This window comes from Epargyreus clarus, unplaced genomic scaffold (assembly GCF_041222505.1).
Source record: "Epargyreus clarus isolate Ecla_fem2 unplaced genomic scaffold, WU_Ecla_fem_2.2 ptg000034l, whole genome shotgun sequence".
Classification (NCBI taxonomy): domain Eukaryota; kingdom Metazoa; phylum Arthropoda; class Insecta; order Lepidoptera; family Hesperiidae; genus Epargyreus; species Epargyreus clarus.
Window position 1 is genome coordinate 8,681,013 of NW_027332239.1, and position 24,101 is coordinate 8,705,113.

Genomic DNA, 24,101 nt, shown 5'->3' on the forward strand with positions numbered 1-24,101 from the left:
CGGTCTGACACGCAAAGGGTTTCGGGTTCGATCCCCGGCCAGACAGACATCTAAATGATGAATTTAGATTTCTGTTTCTGGGTCTGGGTGTTTGTGTATTTGTCTATGTGTGTGTCCATGGCACCCACGACACAGGGAATCCTAGTGTGGGGCTGTGAGTGTAGAAAGCATTTATTATTATTTATGTATTAATTATAATCAAATTAATTGGACAATATAAGAGTAGCGGACGAACAGTCCACCTGATGGTAAGTGACTGCCACATCTGTAATCAACACCAAATAGGATTAGACTACCTGAGGTCGGCCACAGATGCGCCGTTACCTCGGAGGACTAAAGTGGAATGCCTCGAAAATGTATGTCTCCCTTACCACACTCTTTAAACCAGAACACAGCAGCGCTTAACACTACTGTTGTTAGACAGAAATAGGTGTGTCGGTGGTGCCACAAAGAGTACTACCACCTACATGTAATATTTTCTAAAATATAGCCAATAATGTAGCAAACGCGCATGCAGTCCAACTGATAGTAAATCACTAACGGTCGTGACATTTGTATGCAGTTCCATATAGAAGAGAAGATTGAACTTATTGACAACAACAATTTCTAGCATGAATCCAATGTCGGCTGGTGTACTCATGTGGCGATCAAAGTCCTCAGAATCAGTCTGTATTTAATTTAATTTATATCAAGTCTACATAAAGCATGTCTATAAGCGGCAGTGGTCAGGTGAACAACAGATTCGTTTGCTATACAAATCTTCTAAAACAAGTCCTTTCATAGAACACAGAATTGGAAATTGCAGAATTGGAAAATTGGAATCTTGCTTTTCTGTTACAATTTTATTCATCGCTTTCCGTCGAGGATATAGACAAAATCGATAAAAATACACGTGTTTGAATAAAACGTGCGATATTCTGAGACTCCCACACACCCGTGCCTTCAACACGAGTGCTCGTAGCTCCCGTGCCCGTGTAACTTAGAAGCAGGGCGCGACCTCATCGATAAGTTCCACAGATATTTGTAAAATGGCTTTATTTTCCCTTAGTTCATGATATACAATTGTTGCACACATTTTAGGCTTTTTAAATGGCCCTTTTAAAACGTGGTGTATGTCTGATTAAATAAATTCATTGTATTTGTCTGTATATTTTATTTTAAAATGAAAGTTTAGCATATATTTTTTTATTTTAAAGCTTGTTCTATGTTACTTTTATAGTGTTAATTTCTACTATTAGGTTACTTTATTATTATATCACTGAAATAATAAAATAAAATTAAATAAAAACAATTACACGTGTTTGAATAAAACGTGCGATATTCTGAGACTCCCACACACCCGTGCCTTCAACACGAGTGCTCGTAGCTCCCGTGCCCGTAACTTTGAAGCAGGGCGCGACCTCATTGATAAGTTCCACAGATATTTGTCAAATGACTCTATTTTCACTTAGTTTATAATAGACAACTTATACATACATTTTTAGGATACTTTAAAGGATGGAAATGGGCAATTTCTTACATACATGATAAACCGGATCTGAAAAATGATGGGTAATTTTTTCTCTTCAGTTCGTTAATTTTCCGATTTTCTTTTTTTTCAGTAGCTACTGGCGAGCTTACATATAAATAATTTTGGGAGAATATGGTATGGTCGAATTTCCCTATAAATGTATAAATATTTTTGTCTAATCTTTTCAAAATATTTCCTTTTGAATTTATTTGCATAGGACTTAAAGTAACTCTACATTTTTTACCACGCTGATATCTAGCGTTTCTCACAAAACATTCAAAAACCATAAGTACATACATTTTCTTTGAAATCAAACGTTTCCTTGTATTCGTAGTATTATTATTGAGATACTAAATTGTCATAGCTCAAAAATTCTTAACACTTAAAAGCAAATACAGTTGAGTAAATACATAAAACGACAAACATCGTTAACACCTACGAAAAGTGGTTTGGGGTATTTACTTAGTTTACTCATTTGTAAAGCTGTTTCAGTCCAAAACCGCTGTTTGTAAAATGACTTAATTATCCTTTAGTTCATATACACGTTACCATATAACCTGACAGGTTTCAGAGCTACTTTAGAGCTATATTACCACGCTTTTATTAGCTTGACCTGTATGTATGTATGTAACGAAATATTTGAACTCGATTTTTACCCACTTTGAACGGTCCAATTAATTTAAAATTTTGAACAATAATCAAGAACCGATGACAATACACGATTTAAATAATTTTATCCCATTCACCTCATCAGGATCGTCAGGAATCAGGATTAACGATTTTCCTTGTGCGATTTTAGCGTGTTTTTTAGTTTTTAAACTATAATTATTATTATGAAATAAAGCCTATATTCCAATAAAGGTTAAAGGTGGTAGAAGTCTTCGTAGTACAAGTCTAAAGCACCATCGTCACCAATTTCTGCCTAATAGCAATAGTGTCAAGCGTTCCTGAATTCTGGTTGAGTTGGTTGAAAATCGTGATAAAAGATAAACTTATACGAGGCACTCCAACTCAATCACGGATAGCAACGCATACAGATGCCACAGGGCCGATCTCAGGCTGTACTGAAATCCTATCTGGGGTACGTTATGTATATGTATATGAGTACGTATGGACGTAGCCACATCGGGTGGACTGCATACTCATTTACTATATCTATAACATAAATGAATAATAAAAAGAACTTATTATGAGCATAACTTACTTTTGGTTGTTCGCTAGGAAGGCACCAGCGAGTTCGTCGAGGTCGAATTGTACGGGCAGCTTGAACATGGGCCTGATGGCGTCCAGCTCCTCTTCATCTTCAGCTGAGCTGTCGGACTCTGAGCTCTCGTCGCTGCCAGAGTTCGCTGAGTCGGTCTTACCATCGTCGTCGATTTTCTGGAATTAACAAACAAAGAAGATTATATGACGAGCTTTATGTTCAGTGGATCTCCGGGACAAATCTTAAAACTGAATTTTAAATCAGTAAACCATTTGAGCTAAAATTTTGCAAATACGATCGTTTTGGATTATAATGCATGATTAGCTTAGTACAGTCATTCTTAATCCATCTTGATACTTAATTTTAAACCAGTACCCTTAGTATGAGATTTCACAAAAATTACTGTTTTTGTATTTGTTTACGTATTTCCTATATATTTCCAATCAGTTCTGATACAGTCCGCTAGGGGCACTGATTGGAAATGTATGGGCAAACACGTAAACAAATACCAAAACAGTCATTTTTGTAAAAACGTAAAAACTCATACTAAAGGTACTTAACCAAAACAGTTTAAGTTAACATTATGCATAGGTATATACGTTCGTACGGTATGAGATTACATAAATCCAATATGCCGATTGTTTCAAGGTGGCGAACCAATTGTGTACAGACCATTTTCTTTGTAACTTATTACATATGTAATGTATCTACTGTCGTGATATTTAATATTTGTGATTGTTTCTTTCGTCGATTATTTAAAAGGTTTTAAAAAATTCCACATTCGAAAATAAGTAATAAGTAATATCATTCTAATTTTTTGTACTGAGTTAATAGTTAACTTTTCTAAATCATCCTAAGAATTAGCATTTGTACCTCATAAGTATTCCTATCATTTCGCATCTACATATATACAATGAATGTCATAATTACTAAAACTAACAAGCAGTTATATATGTGTATCAAGCTACAGTTGCTACGATATGACATGAATTAATTGACATCAAGTTTCACATGATATATGGTTCTACTTGATATATGGTTATGGTTGCACACGGCCTACGGCAGCAGTTCAGAAATACAATACTCGGTGATTTGTCTACCGGTACACCACCGGATTTAGGAATACGTTAGTTTATATTCAACATGCACTATATAACGTTTTTTATTTATAATATAAGAGTAGCAGACAGGTATGCAGTCCACCTGATGGTAAGTGGCCACTGCCGCCCATGGACATCTGCAATCAACCCCAGATAGGATTAGATATTCCTACCTGATGTCGGCCACAGATGCGCCGCTACCCCTGAGGACTAAGCTGGAACGCCTCGGAAAAGTCAGATGTCAGTCAGATGGATTCAGTTAAAGATGGCAGTGACAATTTTACCATAGAACGGACTGCATGCTTGTGGTAGAGCCAAGTGGTTAGAACTTAGGCCTCTCTAAATAGATATCCGAGGTTCTAATCCAAGGAAAATTACTACTTTACTACTGTAATATCATAAAAAGACGAGAGACGATACAGTGAACACCTTCCTAGGATAAATCCTTTTTACGAGACTGCCAAGGAAGGGTTATGTTTTTCGCGCGTATCTTGTATGTTTGTCTTTCTTTATACCCTCGGATCTAACAAACGGCTGGATGAATTTTGACAGTTAATAGTAACACATTTAAAAAAAAGTTAACCGAACCAATCGAGTAGAGTATCAAAAGAAAGGAAATTAAACGGAGATTACAACAATATATATATTTATATATATAAAATAGCAAAGTGACTGACTGTTTGACTGACTGGCTGACTAAATGACTCATTCACTTAACCAGAAATCGACGTACAGCCAAAACAACCGAACTTAGAGTTCTGAAATTTTGCACACAGGTTTTTTATAAGAGTAAGTGAGTACGACGGTGATGAAATAGGGTTTGACTGATAGTTTGAATATCTTTTGATTTTGAAGCAGATACTTACTTGCTAAGAAACTTTGTATTTGGATTAAAATAATGAAGCGCCTATTTCAATGTATTGGAAATTTTACTTTGGCCTTTTTAGTTCAGTCGGGTTTTTGATTTTTAAATTAAATTACTTGTTTACCACCCTGTATATTGCTTAGAAATCATAGGTAATACAGTGAAAGGCCAAGCTGTTTACAATGTGCATGTATCGTACACAATCTCAGTTAACAGTGCAGCGAGCCGGAGCTGTGTTTATAAAATTCAAACACGCCTCACGACGTTGTAAATCGATATTGCATTGGTATTCCTGCCAAGACTGAGTAGCTACATTATATCCGTACTGTAAATAACTTTAAACATCATTCCGTACCTGATTCATAGCTTTTGTTAGGTTTTTTTAGGGTTCTGTACACAAAGAGTAAAACGGTACCCTATTACTAAGACCCGCTGTCTGTCACAGGGCTCTATCTCCTGAACCGTAATAGACATTTGAAATTTTATAGAGTATGTATATCCGTGACCATTTTAACGACAAATACTTAAAATAAAAAAAGCTGAAAATAAATGGGGACCCCACACAAGAAACCGCTATTTTTCGACGGTTTTCGCTTTATCTTCTTAACCGTAATAGGTAGAGAGTTAAATTTTTCACAATGCATTTATTTCAATGGCTACTATAATAACAAATACTAAATATATAAAAGATATGAAAATTTTCGTGGTACGGAACCCTACGAGTTTCTACTTGCACTTGGCCTATTTTAATTTTATTTCTAATTACTTTTATTGCTCATGTCAGTTGATAAATTCAGGAAATATTTTTCAGTTATAAAGCCTCCAGTGGAGCCTCGTTTAAGCCGGACGTTTCCGGATTACGTTTCAATCAGGAAATTGGACCGAATGAAAATTGAAAATATGACGAAGCCTAGCCGTTCCATTTAGTACAACAATAACAATTTAAAATTATTTTTAGGGTTCGGTACACAGAGGGTAAAATGCATCCCTATTACTTAGTTCTATTGCCTGTCCGTCTTTCTGTCGGTCATACATAGGGCTCTAGCGCTGGAATCGTAATAGATAGACACTTGATATTTTCTCAGAATATGTATAATAGTAGCCGTTATAACAATAAATACTAAAATAAAAAAAAAAAAATTAAAATAGAATTAATAAAATAAAATTATCATGTCTACAAGAAAGAGTTATTTTTCAATATTTTTTGCTTTATCTATTCAAATTTTCACAATGCATTCTTTTCTATAGCTGCTATGATAACAGTCACTAAAAATAAAAAAAAACAAATGAAATTTTGGTGGTACGGAACCCTCCTTGTGCGAGTTCAACTCGCACTTAGCCAATTATTTATTAATTGTTAATCCAGTATCGTATTGAATTCTACACGTATATGCTCTACATGTTTTCAATAAACTAGTAATTATTATTAAAACAAAAATCCCGACTTTTCAATAATAATTAACGGAAAATAGGTGTATTAGTAGCCTATGTTACTCCAATTCAGGCGACTGGATTCACCACCTGAGACATACGTTCAAAATACATTACCCTCCACGGTTGGAAAACAAATTGAAATAATCGTGATGATGATGATGAATGATGATGACATAACGGTAATTGTCTTAAATTCTAAGGTAATTGATTACATTCAAGTTGCATAAAATAGCGATAGTTGCAATAAGTACCTAGTACACGGCTGTCTACTACCGCAATTGTGACTGGTGTGCAGGATCGTGTGCAGTCGTGATGAGCTTACCAGATCGTGCTCATCACACCACGAAATAAATATTACGCTTTGTTCGCATCCTCTTTACAATCTCCGCTAGTATTTTGAAATTAAATTTCGATAGAAATCCGTAAACAATGTTCTCGAATGAAATGAAACGAAGTCGGTAGAGTTGCCCACTAAAATCGGTATATTCGTACTCAAAATCGGTATATGACACAACGGTAATATAATATTCAACTTTAGCGACCGTTTTCTTTGACATACCTACCTATAATTATTTAGTAAACTGACTTCATCCCAAAATAGTTGTAATTATAAGGAATGTTTACATTGTGCACAATTTCTTAAAATTCGCCACTCTGTATCAAAAATCGTATAATTTGCACCCTCTGAGATCGTGAAAAAATTAATGCATTTCAGTATTTCGGTAGGACATGGCTAATATCGGCAGAAACACCATCGGTAGATTCGAGACCACTGTCGGTAAAATCTTTTATAATAATTGTCTAGTCGCAATATTTCGACTATGCAAATTTTGCGTTGCTGACTGATTACGCAACCGGCGCCTGGTCAAGTAGATTTCACGTTCTACTTATTCTGTTATTTTTATTAACAAATAACACTAAGACAGCTAATATGCTAACCTTTAAAACTATTAGCGTGGTTTGATTTCGATGTGGGTAAAGAGACCTCGATAGCAACCAGATGTTTTTTAATTCCATTTTTGGTTAAATGTGCTCAAAATGTATTTAAATGTTCGTTGTAATTACGTCCCATATATGTTGTTTAAGAATGCAGGCCATTTTAAATAGTCTTTACTACCCATAATAAATGACCTCAAACAATATAGAGACTTATTCTTCTGGGCACTATAGTTACAGTAGTCTGCTGAAAAAGGCAGAAAAATAGGAACCCCACTGAAGTTAAGAGTCATGTTTGTCCCAAAGAAAACAGTTACATTGATAAATTGCAGAGCCTCAGCATTTAGAGCAGCATTCATCCTCATACTCTTTATATTTGGAGGAGCAAGTTTAATACATTCGGTTTTATTACATTTGGAACCAAATTGTATCAATGATGATATAAGTCTGCGCACAGCTCTTCATCAATAAAAAAAATGGATAACGTACACTTATCATCAAACTTCGACTGGACCAACACTAATACATATAAAAAACAGTTGGAGAATGTGACATGAAACATAAATATCTCGTTCTGTACTGTTTAGCCGGTACAATGCGTTCGGACATCCTGCCCGAGACAATGCGCCGTGTACCATTGTTCCAGTGCCCTCCGTTTGTAAATATTAACAATCGGTCAGATAACTGACCAGCTTAATCCAAAAGGCCACCTGCTTCTTACCTTCCAAAAACGCAACGCGTGAAGCGGAAAATGCTCTACGCTTGTCTAAATATTGAAACAAATATACTGTGTATTAAAGTAGTTACAGACAATAGTTATAGCTTGGAGGTTTGAAACTGGGTCTCTCAATCTGAGGTTCAGATCCCAATACATACTAATTTTGATGATACCTGAGAATTCGTAAAAAATGTTCAGAAATTTACGTTAAATCTACCAATCCCCACTTCACAAAGGTTGTGGGGCTATGACACTTTCACTCTAAGAGATGACCCGTGTCCAGCATTGGGCAATAATGGATTACTACTCATTGAATTCACGATTCAGGAATATGTACACGTAAATAAAAGCTGTAATTTATGTGCGCTCTTCAGAAGTTAAACATCATGTGTGTAAATTATTTTATAATAATTTATAGTTTTATTATTTCGTTGGCAAAAAACACAAAATAAACCTCAAATAAAACATAAATAAATACCAAAAAACCTATAGTATAATTCACATTTCGTAAAAAAAAAAAACAAATATCATATATTCGATCAAAGAGTTTCATAAATCTTGATTAAAAATCTTCAAAATCTCTAATCAAACTTTCTTAGCAAATTTCATTAACCAATCTATTAGTTTAACCTTGTCTGGATTATCTATCAAGTCTGTAGGGCCCTCCTGCGTCCTCAGGGAGATATCTACGGCATGAGCTCAGGGCTTTGCTCGGAGCGAAATTCAACCTTTAGTAATCAACAAAATTGTCGAAGTTAATCGACTGCTTTGTACTCTTTGAACAAGCTTTACCTATAAATAGAAAGCTAAAAGTATTAAAATGAATGAAGCGCTCTGTATTTACTTCACTATAAATAATTATATAATATTATGTGTATGTGTTCCCGTTATAGTTACTTATACAAAAATAAATTATGAGGACTATATAAAAATAATAGCTTTTTTGATTGCTAATTAACTTATTGCTCGGTTTCCATATCAAAAATTTAATCATTATTCATATCAGATAAATATTTTCAAGAACTCATACTCAATTAACCGAAGTGCTGTTGGCTTCTTTTCGATTATTATTTTATTTTATTGCTCAATAAACCGTATGCAATCCTTATCCGTATGAAAGCCTTAAATAATAAGGGAAACTTTCCCACAGCATTAACTTGCGGGCTTAATACCAACAGATAATCAAGAAGCAGATAATGCTTGCGATAGCTTTCACATGCAGCGCAGTCCGAGGGGGGCGCACGCACAGTCCACGGTGAAAGCGATCTGCCAACGTGACGTCACTACTTGCATAGGCTACGCGCCATCGCATTTGTGCAGGCGGCACATTACCGACAAAACTGTCTTTAGACTGACTAGGAGTTTTACAGTGGAGACCAAGTTAAATTTTAAAACTGTGTTGTCTATCTTGAATATCTAAATCATGAATTTAGCGAAGTTTGTGTTTTTATATTCAAACGATTATGTAGCCAAAACTTGCAGAGAATAGAGAGATAGAGAGTATTGTATATATTCTTTACAATGAAATTTTTAGATAATTAATAATATCAGAAAACTATTCTTTTTTATATGTCCAATCAGCTCATATATGTATATGTATTCTAGAAGAAAAACACACAAAATACATATTAGCAACATAATCTCAATACGTAAGACTGTCTCAGTCAACAATGTGTTCTTGTCCTTGCGTGGCATTATGTATTATCCGGAATTATGTAACATTTGACGACATTACACCTGCATAATTTATCTGGTGCCCTCAATTGACCATTTGCGCTCGACCTACCGGTTAGATAGTTATGGCAGCGGAAACTGGAAAAGGAGACTGGGGTTCAAATGTCGCAAGTGAACGACTGCGGTAATTACTCCCGCGAGACTGCCAGCTCGCAGCGTGTTAAGTGCTCAGCAGATATGCCCACGGGAAAATAATATGTTATTATGATAAAGTCAATTGATTGTAAAGTATGTGGCATATTCGTCGGACACGCAGGGTTCTGGGTTTGAAACTTGGCCAGAAAGACATATAAATTATTAATTTGGATTTCTATTCTGACTCTGGGTTTTTTTGTGATTCATTTTATGTGTATCCGCGGCACCCATTCCACAAGAAAATTTCTATTATGCTGTGAGTGTCGTGTTGTTTATTTGAATTCATTTTTTATTCTAAATAAATAACAATCGCACTGACGATAACCATATTCGAAACTTCTACATTATAGCTAAAAATTACTATTGTACAAGTAAATAACATTTTTTTTGTTGCTTAAACTCTTTTCTTCGTAGTCAATCTTGTCTTGCCTTATATAAATAAAATATAATTCTTACTTTTCATCATTCCTCTGCACTGATGTCATCTTGCAAGGGCAATAAATAGGAACTCAAGCTATATTCGTTATCTTCGTGAAAAAATGTGGTTTTACTGTTATATCGCCAGCTGCCGCCATTATAGGTTTTATGTTTAATCATAAACATTTAAATGTAAAAAGTTATCATAGTTGACCAACACAAAGTTAAAACTTTAATAGACTTTTACAGTATAAATAGACTAAAGAGGCTTATAGAAAACATACGTAAAATCTCGTCTTATTGTAGTAGGTTTTCCCGTGAAATGGTTGCCAATATGCTATTGCCAATACATACCTGAGGTGTCCCAACATAGTTCTCAAGGATAGCAACGATAAAAAGTGCCATATCATGACCGTGCTAAGAATGTGTTAGGCAAAAAATATTCGGAAGGTGGTAGAACCAATATACTTAGTACGACCGGACAGGTGCTACCACCATGTCTACAACAACAACAACAACATATTCTTTATTTGTACACCAAATATAAGCAACATATAAAAACAATATATGAGACAGCATACAAATAGTCGGTCTTATCGCTTAGAAGCGATCTCTTCCAGACAACCTTTGACTCTAACGTCTTACGTTCCGTAACGTAACGTTTGTTTCGAACGTGAACAGTTCTAAGTTAAGTACAGCGATTACAGCTTCTAATAGAGCTTCAGTCGTATATAATAATATGTAGATTTGATTACGGGTGTCCATAGGCGCGACCCACCACTTGCCATCAGGCAGACTTCATGCTCCATTGCTAATTTAATCATATATAAATAATGATCATAGAATTTTACGGTGAACAACTGGATTGTACAAAAAATATCATGATAGGTAAATATTGTAGAGTGAAAAACATAAAATATTATTACAAAATGTAACACATACCTGCAGTTTGTCCTCATCAATGTTGGACTCCGCATGGTTCAGGGTATCGTCCTTGAGCAGGCTACCGGGTACAGGTGCCGCTGGGTGGGACACTGGAGCCGCGGATGACTGGGGAGACGGCGGCGGCGGCGCGTGCAGCGCGTGTGCGTTGTTGATCGGCAGTGGTTCATCCTAAAACAATATACACTATTAGATCCAAAAACTTAGGTGACAAATGAACAGCTACAAAGGCGGTGGAACTGTTAGAATTTGACGCTGGAGATACACCTATTTCTGTCTTAAAACAACGCAACGCAGTGTTTAGTGCTGCTGTATGGTTGTTTGGTGTGGTAAGGAAAAGGTGATATTTGACTTAGTGACAGCGGTAGCGATACATCTGTGGGCAAGTTTAGGTAGGACTTTAAACCTATCTAAAGTTGATGAGAGACGTCCAAGGTCCATACGCGACACTTAATTTTTAACTTAAAAATATTATTATATGGTTGTTTCTGGCAATAGCGGAAAATTTCCCGTATGTTTTGATAAACACTTTTTACTGAACACTCAGTATAAATAAACTTAAACAGTGTACAAAACACTTAATTACTTCTAAGTAAAAACCCTTTAAAATAGTTTCAATCACACATTCACAACACACACACACAATCACAATTCAATCATTCATATAAGATTTATCAGGAAACTCATAGCCCATACACTATTACATAATACATATTATGTTCGTAAGACAATTTTATGTAATCTTGCAAAAACAAGGAGATAAGTACCCAAGTACCCAATAACACGAGGAAGGTATTATTATTTATTCTGTTACATGAATATGTGATACCTGCGCAATTTAATATGTGTCTATCTACACTAATATTATAAAGTAACTAGTATTACGTACTAATACTAATATTAAGTACTAATATTACAAAAATAAACTTTGTTTGTTTGTTTGGTTGTAATGAATAGGCTTAAAAAACTACTGGACCGATTTTAAAAATTCTTTCACCATTCGAAAGCTGCATTATTCACGAGTAACATAGGCTATATTTTATATGAAATATATTTGATAAATAGATTATGAGGCGGTACAGAGTTTGCCGAGTCAGCTAGTTTTTTATAAAACAATTAGAAACCGTGCTCGAGAAAATGATATGCTCGATGAAACAGTACAGTCACTGCTATTTCTAGCGTTCTTGCGTTTCCTGGGACTATGGATGCTAGCTGACTTACATATAAGGCGACCCTCTTAGCCCTTACCTATGTATGTCTGATCAGCTTGAGATACAATCTCATAAATTAGTACAGATTACTCACTCCTAACAAGAAAATGTAACCAGTTTTGACAATTGAAATTGTCACTGTCATCTATTTTCGTGTTTGAAAAATATTATCTATATTTCTCCGCATTTTTTCTTCGATTTCGTGTTTTTGCACCACATAACTGCACATGTCGGTATTGTACCGTATTCATTCAGTCAGCCATTTAAGCAATTTAACGGCGTCCTTCAATTACAAGCCGGTGAGATATCTATACTTATCTATGTACAATCTCTATTTCATAAGAAATCGGTGACAGTCATTCATGGGCAGCAATTACTACTTACCCTCAGATGTACTACATTTTTTTTTGCTTCTTCGATCATATAAAAAATACTGATAAAATATGTACCTATATTTTCACATTTATCTCAATGATTGTATATTATGAAATTGATAATATCATAAACATCAACTTTATGGACCCGCCATTTTATCAGAGCTTTTAAGAGCTATCACGCGAATTTAATATTTTATCTTTGAAAGGTAACATTGACTGGTTTTATTATGAATCACTCGCAGATAATTAAACTTTATACATTTCTTGCGTGGCTGTTTTACGGCGAGTAAAATAATAAACAAAAGGATGTTTAATGTTTATTAATTTCTTTGTTTTACGGTATGACAAATTCATAAAAAATGTACAGTTTACCTGCGGACCAATAGATAGCTTATAACATATAACGTATGGTTGCGTAAAACATACTACATATGTAATATTAATTTAAATTAAAATGAGTTTGGAAAAGATTCTATTACTTTTGGCTGAACATTTTAATGACAATTCAAAAAGCTCGTAGGCGCATGAGATTCATCAAAAATTTTAATTATATGTCTGAAAAATCCTACTCACTATATTAAGAATACTCACTATATTAGTATATTAATACTAAACTAAGTTGAAGCCAAATATTGGAAATCTACTATCACAGTCTCTGTCTCCCTAAAAAACGCGTAAAACTGCTAGTCCGCTCTGAATATAGAAATGAATAGCGTCGCCATAGCAAAATGTATGACTACACCTGCTCGCAACAACTTCAGAACGGACTAGCAGTTTGGCGAGGACTATATTCATTTACAGCTAATTTTAATTTATTGCATATTGTGTCGTAAAATCAACATAGATTTATGTATCCCCCTATTCACCTCACCTCACTCTCCAGGGAACAAAAAAGTTTGGGAACCTCTGGTGTAATCCGAAACTGTATGTAGTGTTTGCATATTAGAACATCAATTATGCAGTAAAACTCAAATTTAAAAATCTACCACAGATAATGTTTTTTTTATGAAAAACTTAATGTCCGTATTTGCGCATTTTCCTCCACGTCAGAAAAACTTACATTATGTATCTAATGTACTTACATGTACTTATATGTACATTATTTTCAACGTATTAAAAATTAACTTCAATGTCGTGCTTCACAACAAAATTTCGTTACATTGCTGGGTTTCTGGAAGAAATTTCATTTTGAAATAAGCAATCCTATGTACTTTAAATCTGTAATATTTAAGATTTCTGTGCAGAAAAACTTATTAATTGAATAAAATAAACATTTTTTAAAACCACAAGTAAAAATGCATCTTGCAACCGCCCCGCTCACTTGTGCAAAAGTCATCTAAGTGCTCATCGTAAAATGGCGGATGCCTCGGAGCTGTTACGTAACTATTTAAGTGTGTTCCAAGTACATACATACATACATTTAAATACGGACCTACACAAACATTCACGTTATTGTTCATGTCAATTGCTAGGTTCTCACTACATAATGAGATACATGAGTCGGCGACTAACAGTCTTGTTAAAAACACGCACAGTAGAGGTGCAAGGTTATCTATCTAGCTACCTGTGTATAGTTTGTACTTACTGACTCAGTTAATAGTACCTATTAATTCCGCTTGCAGTGAGAGCCTAGTGGTTAAGAAACTCGGCCTCTCGATCGAGGGGGTCCGAGGTTCAAATCCCAGGCACCTTTGATTTTCAAATTTATGTGCGTATTAGAAATTAATTATCACTTGCTTAAACGGTGAAGGAAAACATCTTGAGGACACCTGCATACCTGAGAGATTTATAAAAAAAATCTTAAAGGTATGTGAAGTCTACCAATACGCACTTGGCCAGCGCGGTGGACTGTGGCCTAATCCTTCTCATTCTGAGAGGTGACCCGTGCCCAGCAGTGGGCAAGTAATGGGTTGATGATGAATTCCGCTTCAACTCAAAGATGCTTATGTAATGTACCTAGAAATACATTTTAAATAATCGAAATGATAGTCGCATACCTCACTCATGTTGTAAAGTTTTACAACTATGAGTTATGACACATATATTTACTAGCAATTATCATAAAACAACAACCTCATTGTAAAATAAAAATATTTCCTTTGGTTACTTCCGCAATTTAGACGAATCCAACGATACCTCATGTGTTTAACCGTCAAGCCGTTTGGGCTATTGTGCGTGCCAAAGAATGAGACATACATAGGTTTGAGATAGCCACAGAATGAGACATACTCGTACGTAGGTTTGAAATACATAACTTTCCACAATCGGGTAAAACAGCATCTAACTTTTTTGAATTACCATGAAATAGCGCCATTTTGCATGAAAAATCTAATTGCATCGGTTTACAAAACACCGTGTCAGTACGTGGCTTTACGAGCATGATTGGTTATGTAAGACACTTTCACCCACAAATCTCATTATCGGGAATATTCAACGGCTATTGTCTTTCAGCAACCTTAGTATGAATTTTTACGTTTTTACAAAAATAACTGTTTTTGTATTTTAAGTATTTGTCCGTACATTTCCAATCAGCTCCCCAGCGGACAGTATCAGAACTGATTGGAAATCTATGGGAAATACGTAAACAAATACAAAGACAGTATTTTTTATAAAATCTTACAGAAGGACACTGTTTTTTTATTGATATACGTATTTCCCATACATTTCCAAAAAGTTCTGATTCCCTCAGCTGGGGGCGCTGATTGGAAATGTATGAGCAAATACGACAACAAATACAAAAACAGTCATTTTTGTAAAAACGTAAAATCTCATACTAAGGGTACAGATCATTTGGATTCAGCAATGCAGTGTCAGTTATAAGCGAGCAGCAGAGCGCAGTGTTCGCAACCGCAACCGATAGAAAACGGTGATTACGTCGCAACAATTGTCGCATTGTGCTCCACCTACAACACTTTTACTGGTTTTACGAAACATTTTAAACGTTTACAATAGATATTGCCTGCGTCGAACGTTGCGTGACTCCTAGGGAATTACTTACATAAAATGTTGAGACAATGAAGTTAATTACGTTTCATAGAATATTAATTAGTAACAGGGAAATGAATGCCTTATATCAGTATCAGGAATATTGTATTTTTTGCATTTTCTTTGTTAATGAAATTTGTTATTAAAATTTAAGTACATATGAGTAGATACTTTTTTCTTAAATCGTATTAATTTAATCGACTTGACTGTTTGGCCATTGTCGCCTGTCGATATCTGTGATAACCCCAAATAGGATTAGCATCCTATCTGAGAACAGACACTATGGTACTTCTGGGGACTAAGTTAGAACGCATCGCAAAGTATCCTCGTATCCTTACCATACCCTTCAGACCTAAACAGAACAACAATTAACACTGCTTTATAGGGAAGAAATAGGTTCGGCGGTGGTAGAGGCACCACCACCAGAGTTGTAGCAGTCGAAAGGGTTTCTTCAAAGATAGTGATTATGCCTTAACACTTTATCCACGATGTGTTCTCCCGAGGTCCCGAGGTCAATAATTAAAGTTGACAATCGGTGGGCGGAGCGGCAGGCGGGGGAACGGATGTAAGGAAGATGATCGGTGCGCGTGCGCGGAAAATAACCCGCTTCCGGCCGCCATATTGGACACGTGGATAAATGATCTGTACTCAAATAATTTCATTCTACACGCAAATGAAACTTTTACATCTATAAAACATCAGTACTTATACCACTTGGATATTCGGCTAAACTTTTGAAATTCGGCTTCTTACGGGGGGGATTCTGGGGTTGGAATCCAAGTCACACTAACGATTTTTCTTATTTATATTAAAAATTAATTATAACTACCTCTAACGGTGAAGAAAAATATCGTAAAACTACATACCTGAGAATTGTAAAAAATGTTCTCATAGATATGTGAAGTCTACCACTAAGTGATACGCACTTGGCCTACTTGGTAGACTATGGTTTACACTCATCCCAATATGAGAGGAGACCCGTGCCAAACAATGAAACAATATTGGATTGACGACAACTCGAAAAAATATTTTTGCACGAAAATAATAATTTGAAGGTGGTGAAGAACCCTTTGTGGTTCGACTCCGGCGGCACCACCGCCACACCTGTTTCTACCAAATAACAGCAGCGTTAGGCGCTGCTGTGTTCCGTTTTGAAGGGTGTGGTAAGGGAGACCGACTTTTTGAGGCGTTCCAGCTTAGTCCTCAGGGGTAGCGGCGCATCTATGGCCGACCACAGGTAGGAATATCTAATCCTATCTGGGGTTGATTACAGATGTCCATCGCGGCAGTAGCCTCTTACCATCAGGTGGACTGCATGCTCGTCTGCTACTCCTATATTATAAAAAAAAATACACAAAAATCCTCAGCTCACACTGTTTGCACAAATTCAATCCCAAAGTAAGTTTTTGTATAATCACAACGCAAACTCAGTTATAAATATCTTTAGCTCACGGAATACGTGTTTAATTTCAATACAATTGGATACAGTTTATACATTAACGATGAATGTTTACATTTGCACCAAAGTGTAAAAATGTTATGTAGAAGTGCATTTTGCGTAGGCATATCATTTTACCACAAATAGTTTGTTTTATCGATGAAGCTTATATATTATATTTTGAAGGTGGTAGAACCCTTTGTGGTTCGACTCCGGCGGCACCACCGCCACACCTATTTCTGCCTAATAATAGCAGTGTTAGGGGCTGCTGTGTTCCGTTTGAAGGGTGTGGTAAGGGAGACATACTTTTTCTCAGTCCTCAGGGGTAGCAGCGCATCTGTGGCCGACCTTAGGTAGGAATATCTATTCCTATCTTTTTTTTTTTTTTTTTTGTTTACGAGGGGGGAAACCGTCAAAAGGTACCCGGTGTCGTGGGAGCGACGTAGGGTTATGTGGGATTCTTACCGCACTAAAACCCCCCCGGTGGCCGTCCTCGGCGCTGCGTAGAGGGCTCCGGGATCTCCAAAGGAACGCAACCGGAGTCCTCTTAGCGCGTTGCCCCGTCGGGCTCCGCCCAGGTGAGCTTGGTCGCCACACCGTCTGGTGCGTACGACGGTATGCGACCACACATACCGCCGTCCTTCCCGGGGCCGCTGGCTGGGCGGTTCGAGCTCCCACTCTTGCCACCCGCAACCCCGGAAGCCCCCTTTTAGTCGCCTCTTACGACAGGCAGGAGATACCGTAGTCCTATTCTACTCCCGAAACTACAGGGACGATCTATTCCTATCTGGGGTTGATTACAGATGTCCATGGGCGGCAGTAGCCACTTACCATCAGGTGGACTGCATGTTCGTCTGCTACTCCTATATTATAAAAAAAAGCTTGCAATTTGATGGTAAGTGGCCACTGCAGATAGACAGTAATCAACCCCAGATTGAATTGAAGTACCACATAAGGTGGACCACAGATTGAAATAAGTAGTCCTCTGGACTATATCTCTTTTTAATGCCTTTTTTATTACGTCTCTGTGTACACAAATTTGTAAATAAATTTGTAATTAATAAATAAATAAATACTTTGCCACTTTTGAGGACTAAGTTGAAAATCTCATATAACGGTCCGTTTCCCTCCAGCACCGCTTAACACTGCTGTTATAAGGCAGAAATGTCTATGGTAGAGTCAGAGAATGGCTTAAACGAAAATTGCCTTAGAATTACTGTGCAGCTATAACAAGATTGCAAAATTAAAGTTAAACACTAGAATTCAAGAGACTTATTATTTAAAAAAGCAACCGATCAAAGAATGAAACATGCATAATATATACACATACAAAAAAATATCAATTTCCATCGCAGTCTGGTAAAAACCAATATGGTTAAACTCGTTAAGCTTACTTACTGATAATTACAATATTTGAAACTCGTTCGATACTATGAAGTTTCGAAATACTTTCTTTTGCTCTACCATTTAATAATAAAATTGAAGAAAAACCGCTCGCATTAAAAGACAATATCTTTTATTTATTTAAATTATTTTGACGAGCCCTGTAATTTGATGCCCATATTATAGCAATGAGAGAAAATGATTCTTTCACTTCGAACAACGGTATTTCACGGCTACCAAGTTTATTTTTAGCGACATTCGAGAACACTTTCGCCCGTTATTCATAATCAATCTATCCAACATTTGCCTACCAAGGATCGAAATTTGAAAATTGCTAGTAGACAAATTTTGAACTTTCGTGAGAAAATAATTACCCTACACTAGCAGTTGGATTAAAAACAAAAGGTTGTAGAATCCTCTCCTTCTCATACTCATTCTCTGTTCGACTTCAGACGCATCTACTCCACAGCTTTTTGTGCATAACAACAGTATGTTATCTGTAAACTACAGGAATTTTAAACTAACATAAAATTCCTGTAAATATTGCTTACTAGCACTTGATTTGTTGTCCGTCACGACTGAAAGAGCACGCGTCACGCTCTAAAGTTGGCATTTTTTTACACAAACGAAAACAACATTTGTTACCTCAATTACGCGAATACATCAACTCATCATTTGCAATGCAATATTAGTTATGAATGCGTTTTTATGTTTTTTTACAATAAATAATTTTGTTAAAAAAATAACTTATATTTTTTTTCACAATAGGTTCACAATAGTTTTCTTAAAAAAAAAATATTTAACAAAAAAGATGTAAAAAAATATTTTCCTGGAAAACAATTGTCAACATTTTTCCGTGAACTTTATTGTCGTTTTTTCGAGTTTAAGATATCATAACAAAATATTATGTATTAAAAAACTACTTTGTAAATTTCACTGCAAAACGTGATTTACGAAACTGTATACAAAGTTTATTTAATATGCATCCTTGAATATTTTATACTCTTTACAAGAAATATAGAGAACAAAGAGAATAACATGTTATAGACTACGTTCTAGACAAATATAAAAGACTACAAATAAACTATGTTACATTTAAAATTCATTCTTTTTATAACCGCGCGAAAGTCAATTCTCTACCAAGAAATTGTACGTCGCAAAATTTTAAATAATATATTGTAACATCGTTATAAATATTAAACTATAAACTCTAATAAAAATACCTAGACAGAACACGGTAGATAGTGGCAGGTAGTAGTTTAAGAAAATATTGTAACTGAGAATTTGTAAGTGCCGCCGTTGGCCTATACAAAATAAATATATTTCATTTCATTCCAGTCACACGTATTTCTAACGTGAAACAGTCCTTGCGTTTCAGTAGAAGACATCAGGCTGCCTTACACATGTCTTATACTCTTAAACCTCAGGCAACGCATTTGTGTTCGGCACCAGATATCCGTGGGTGGCAGTAGCCATTAGAGACTGGCAAAAAGTATCTGATTAAGCAACGTTATGAAACACGTTATGCAGAATTAAACGCGCTATATAAAAGCTTATTAGAAATTATAATGTAATGTTGCACACATACGTCAGATATTATAAGCTGTTACCAAAAAGTACCGAATGAAGAAAACCAGTATTGATAACCTTAATATGAGTACATATACTTTTACTGAGCACTTGTACTGAGTATGATATACTTTTTACTTACAAAATATAAAAGGTTTGTCATTAGCTCATACTGTCTTATAGAAATGCAATTTAGAGTGTAAAGTAGTATAATTCAAATTAATATGTTAGACGAGGTGCTAAAGCAATTATTTCTAAAGTACTCAAATGTTAATATTCGCTAACATTTAGATTAAATCAGCGACATTCACGCCAACTAATTATCTTTGTTTGCCTTAACGGAGAACCTCGTTAATTAATATAGCGCTTTCTAAGGTAACATTATGACCTGGCAAGTGAGTGTTACATTCGAAACTCGCATGGATTCTGTGTGTCCTCCCGAGATGCATCCGCGACCTGGGGTCAGTGACCGCCGCCGCAACTTTCGCTACACGTTCGTAATCTCTAACTCTAGTCCTTATTGAACTTTAAGCCAGGCAATAAATATATGTATGTCGCTCGCAATATATTGCTAGAAATATATTCAAAATATTAAATTATAGTATTATTTTAATTAATTATTTTGTGTTATTTTCATGATGTGTTATTTCTATAATAATAACTACTCATTTATAGAGTCACTGGATGTATGTGTTACACGAGTGTATTTTAAAGTAGGAATATCTAATACAGGATTACAAATTTACTTTAAATTGTAACTTGTTCTGTTCTGATTTAAGGTGACTAATACCTGAAAGTATGTCTGTACTTATATGAGTATTCGTACTAACTCTCAGGGCCAGCGACACATACATATGTGATTGACAGAAAGTAGGAATAATCAGCCAAGCGCGATTCATACTCGCAGACAGAGGGTTCCGTACCGTAGTGTAATAATTTAACACGCTATATTTCAAACAATATATAAAAAAAGGCTAAAAATACCGGTTTCTTGTAGGGGGGTATGAAAACCCTTTAATTTTAAGTTTTCCGTTTTAAGTATTTATTTTATAACTCATACTAATAGACACAGGCAGACTTTTTGTAAATTTTAACTGCTCTGTCTATTATGGCTCAAATATAAAGCCTCGGACAATAGGCAGATGAACAGATAGCAGTAGACAAACAAATAGTGAAGGCTTATTAATAAGACCTCGTTTTGGCCCTCTACATACGAAACCCTGAAACATATACTTTAATGACATTTATACCTTACTAACTAACCTTCGACCGTTCATAAACTTACTGCATAGCTGCTAGCATCTTATAAATCGTTTGAAAAACAAAGATGTACCCCTGTTCCCTTCACTAAGATGTTATAGAGCTTTGAGCGAATGCAGAGATGTCGACATCAGCTTCGCAACTCGGTACGTACTGAGTTTTGTGGGTCAACACGAACAAAACTACAGGTGTCATCACATAATGAAGGTAGAATGCAATTTAGGAACCCACGACCTCGGTAAATATATTTAGAGCCTTAAATTGCATCTTAGATACGTATATCTAATTCTACAGATTTAAAAATGCCTAAATTGAATACAATACATGACGTTTTTAATAATTTCGACACTTGTAGACCCAGACTAAGAATTTATCTGTTTGTGTGGCCGAGGATAGAACCCGGAACCAAGTAAGTGTCAGACCGTTACGGTGACCTCTCTGCTAAGCCACTTGTCTACTTATATACTCTATGGGATCAATGTTTATCTTAAAACTGCGCGTTACATACCACTTTTAAAATCTATTGTAATAATATAAAAGGTTAGAAGGTAGAACTTTTTGTACTTCGACTCCGGCGGCACCACCGCCACACTTTTTCTGCCTAATAAAAGCAGTGTTAAGCGGTGCTGTGTTTTGTTTTGAAGGGTGTGGTAAGTGGGAGACATACTTTTCCGAGGTGTTCTAGCTTAGTCCTCAGGGGTAGCGGAGCATCTGTGGCCGACCTCGGGTAGGAATATGTAATCCTACCGGCTGGTTGATTAAAGTTGCCTGTGAGCGACAGTAGCCACTTACTGTGTACAAATCTTACCTACTAATGCATAAAGTTTTTAATTTTGATAAATGAGGATAATATTTTCAAAAATGTTGGTCGACTCTTTGCTTGTGTGACTTGTTATTATTAGACATTAATCTCCAATCCAAGTAAATAAAAACAAATAGGTAGACAACATGTCCGGTAAGTACGAGTATAGATACTACTTATATAGATACTCAGGATTTAATTAATATGAATAAGACGAAGGAGATCAAGAGCCAGTTGTTTTCCGAAGGCGACGCTTCCGATTAAAGCCTCTATTTGCTCTCCTTTGTGCGATGTGACTGCCGTACAAAATAGAATCAGCCATTAGTGGTGACATGTAGAAGTATTTAAGTACTTAAGTACTAAACCATTACAGAAATAAATAAATCGTTTTTATACGCCGATAATTTATATACTTAAATTGGCTACATTACTACTTTTAAATATCAAGACTGCTCAGTACCCTTACCATGAGTTTTTACGTTTTGACAAATATGACTGTTTTGGTATGTTTACGTATTGGCCCATACAATTTCCAAAGTCTGACACTATCCGCTAGGGGCGCTGATTGGAAATTGTATGGGCAAATACGTAAACAAATACCAATACAGTCATATTTGTGAAAACGTAAAAACGTAATATAGAGAATAGAACAAAAACATCCATTGTATATTAACGTAAACATACAGAAGATTACTCAACAGGTACAAACTTCATTGTCTCGTAGGCTTATCGTTAAAAATATTTTCATTGCTAGAAATAACGAAGATCCTCACGTATGAATGTGTGTCAATGAGCCTATCTCCCAGGTGGCGTGTTATCACTAACTGGAGTATGAATCAGTAACCGTAATGAAGCAATGGTGCGAATAACCTTCCGTTTGTTTCATAACAATCCTTTTCTAAGGAGGCATTGAGAAGAATATTAGGATCACGTCTTTGCGTAACATTTGAAGATTCAAGGTGAGCGAGTCGTTTCGCCGAGCGGTCGGACTTTAGAACTCCGTACATATCGCCAACACGTATGTAGGTACATTATGCAGCGAAATAAGACGTGATAGACACATCTATTTGCACATCACAAATACAATTGACACATTTGTGACAATAGAATGTTAACAACTTTATGTTTGGTAAGCGCATTGTTCATGTCCCTGTAGTACTGGGACCAGAATAGGGCTACAGTATCCCCTACCTGTCGTAAGAGGCGACTAAAAGGGGCTTTCGGGGTTGCGGGCGGCAAGAGTGGGAGCTCAAACCGTCCAGCAAGCGACCCCGGGAAGGACAGCGGTTTTGTGTGGTCGCATATCGCTGTAATCACCAGGGGATCGCCATCACGAGACATCTATTATGTGTCATCATCAACCCATTACTGTCCCACTGCTGGGCACGAGTCTCCTCTCAGAATGAGAAGGATTAGGCCATAGTCCACCGCGCTGGCCAAGTGCGTATTGGTAGACTTCACATACCTTTAAGATTTTTTTTTATAAATGTGCAGGTTTCCTCACGATGTTTTCCTTCACCATTTAAGCAAGTGATAATTAATTTCTAATATGTAAAACATTCCATCATGTGTAAAACATATAAAATGAAGTTTATTGAAACAAACAGTACAGAAATTAAATAAATAAATAAAGAGTCAAATAATTACATGCGCACAGAAGATGGTATAAACAGTAGCGGAAAGCAACATAAGAAACCACATCAATCGAGTTGATTTTAACTCTGGTTTAAATTAACAAATGTAATGCCTTTCTCTATAGACGGTATATGCAAACCATCAAATATATAAGACTTGAAGTTAAACAGGTAACACTGGTTAGAGTGGTTAAAGAACTTTTAATCCGAAAACATTTAGTGTCTCTACAGAATCACTCAGAAAACGAAAAGCAGCGCGCGTGACTTAGACATTAAAAAACTTAACCCTAGGGAATAAGGGTTCTACTCCCTACAAGACAACACACGTGGCGAATTATTTGCATCATACGATACGTCAACAAACGAAAGAAACCTCTTGAATCCTAATCAAGTTGTGCTTAAATATTGAAGGTCAATACTCTTAAATACAAACACATACACCTTTAT

At 35.9% G+C, this 24,101-nt stretch overlaps 1 protein-coding gene across 1 annotated transcript in view; it reads right to left on the reverse strand.

Moving 5' to 3' along the window:
- The window catches only part of Msr-110 (DUF3736 domain-containing protein Msr-110), a 109,178-nt gene that overhangs the window by 72,401 nt on the left and 12,676 nt on the right, over positions 1-24,101 (reverse strand). The window contains exons 3-4 of the mRNA XM_073091291.1: positions 10,996-11,166; positions 2,715-2,890 (exon numbers count right to left, since the gene is read on the reverse strand). Of these exons, the coding sequence (XP_072947392.1) occupies positions 2,715-2,890; positions 10,996-11,166 (347 nt within the window). The remainder of the gene's footprint in view (positions 1-2,714; positions 2,891-10,995; positions 11,167-24,101) is intronic.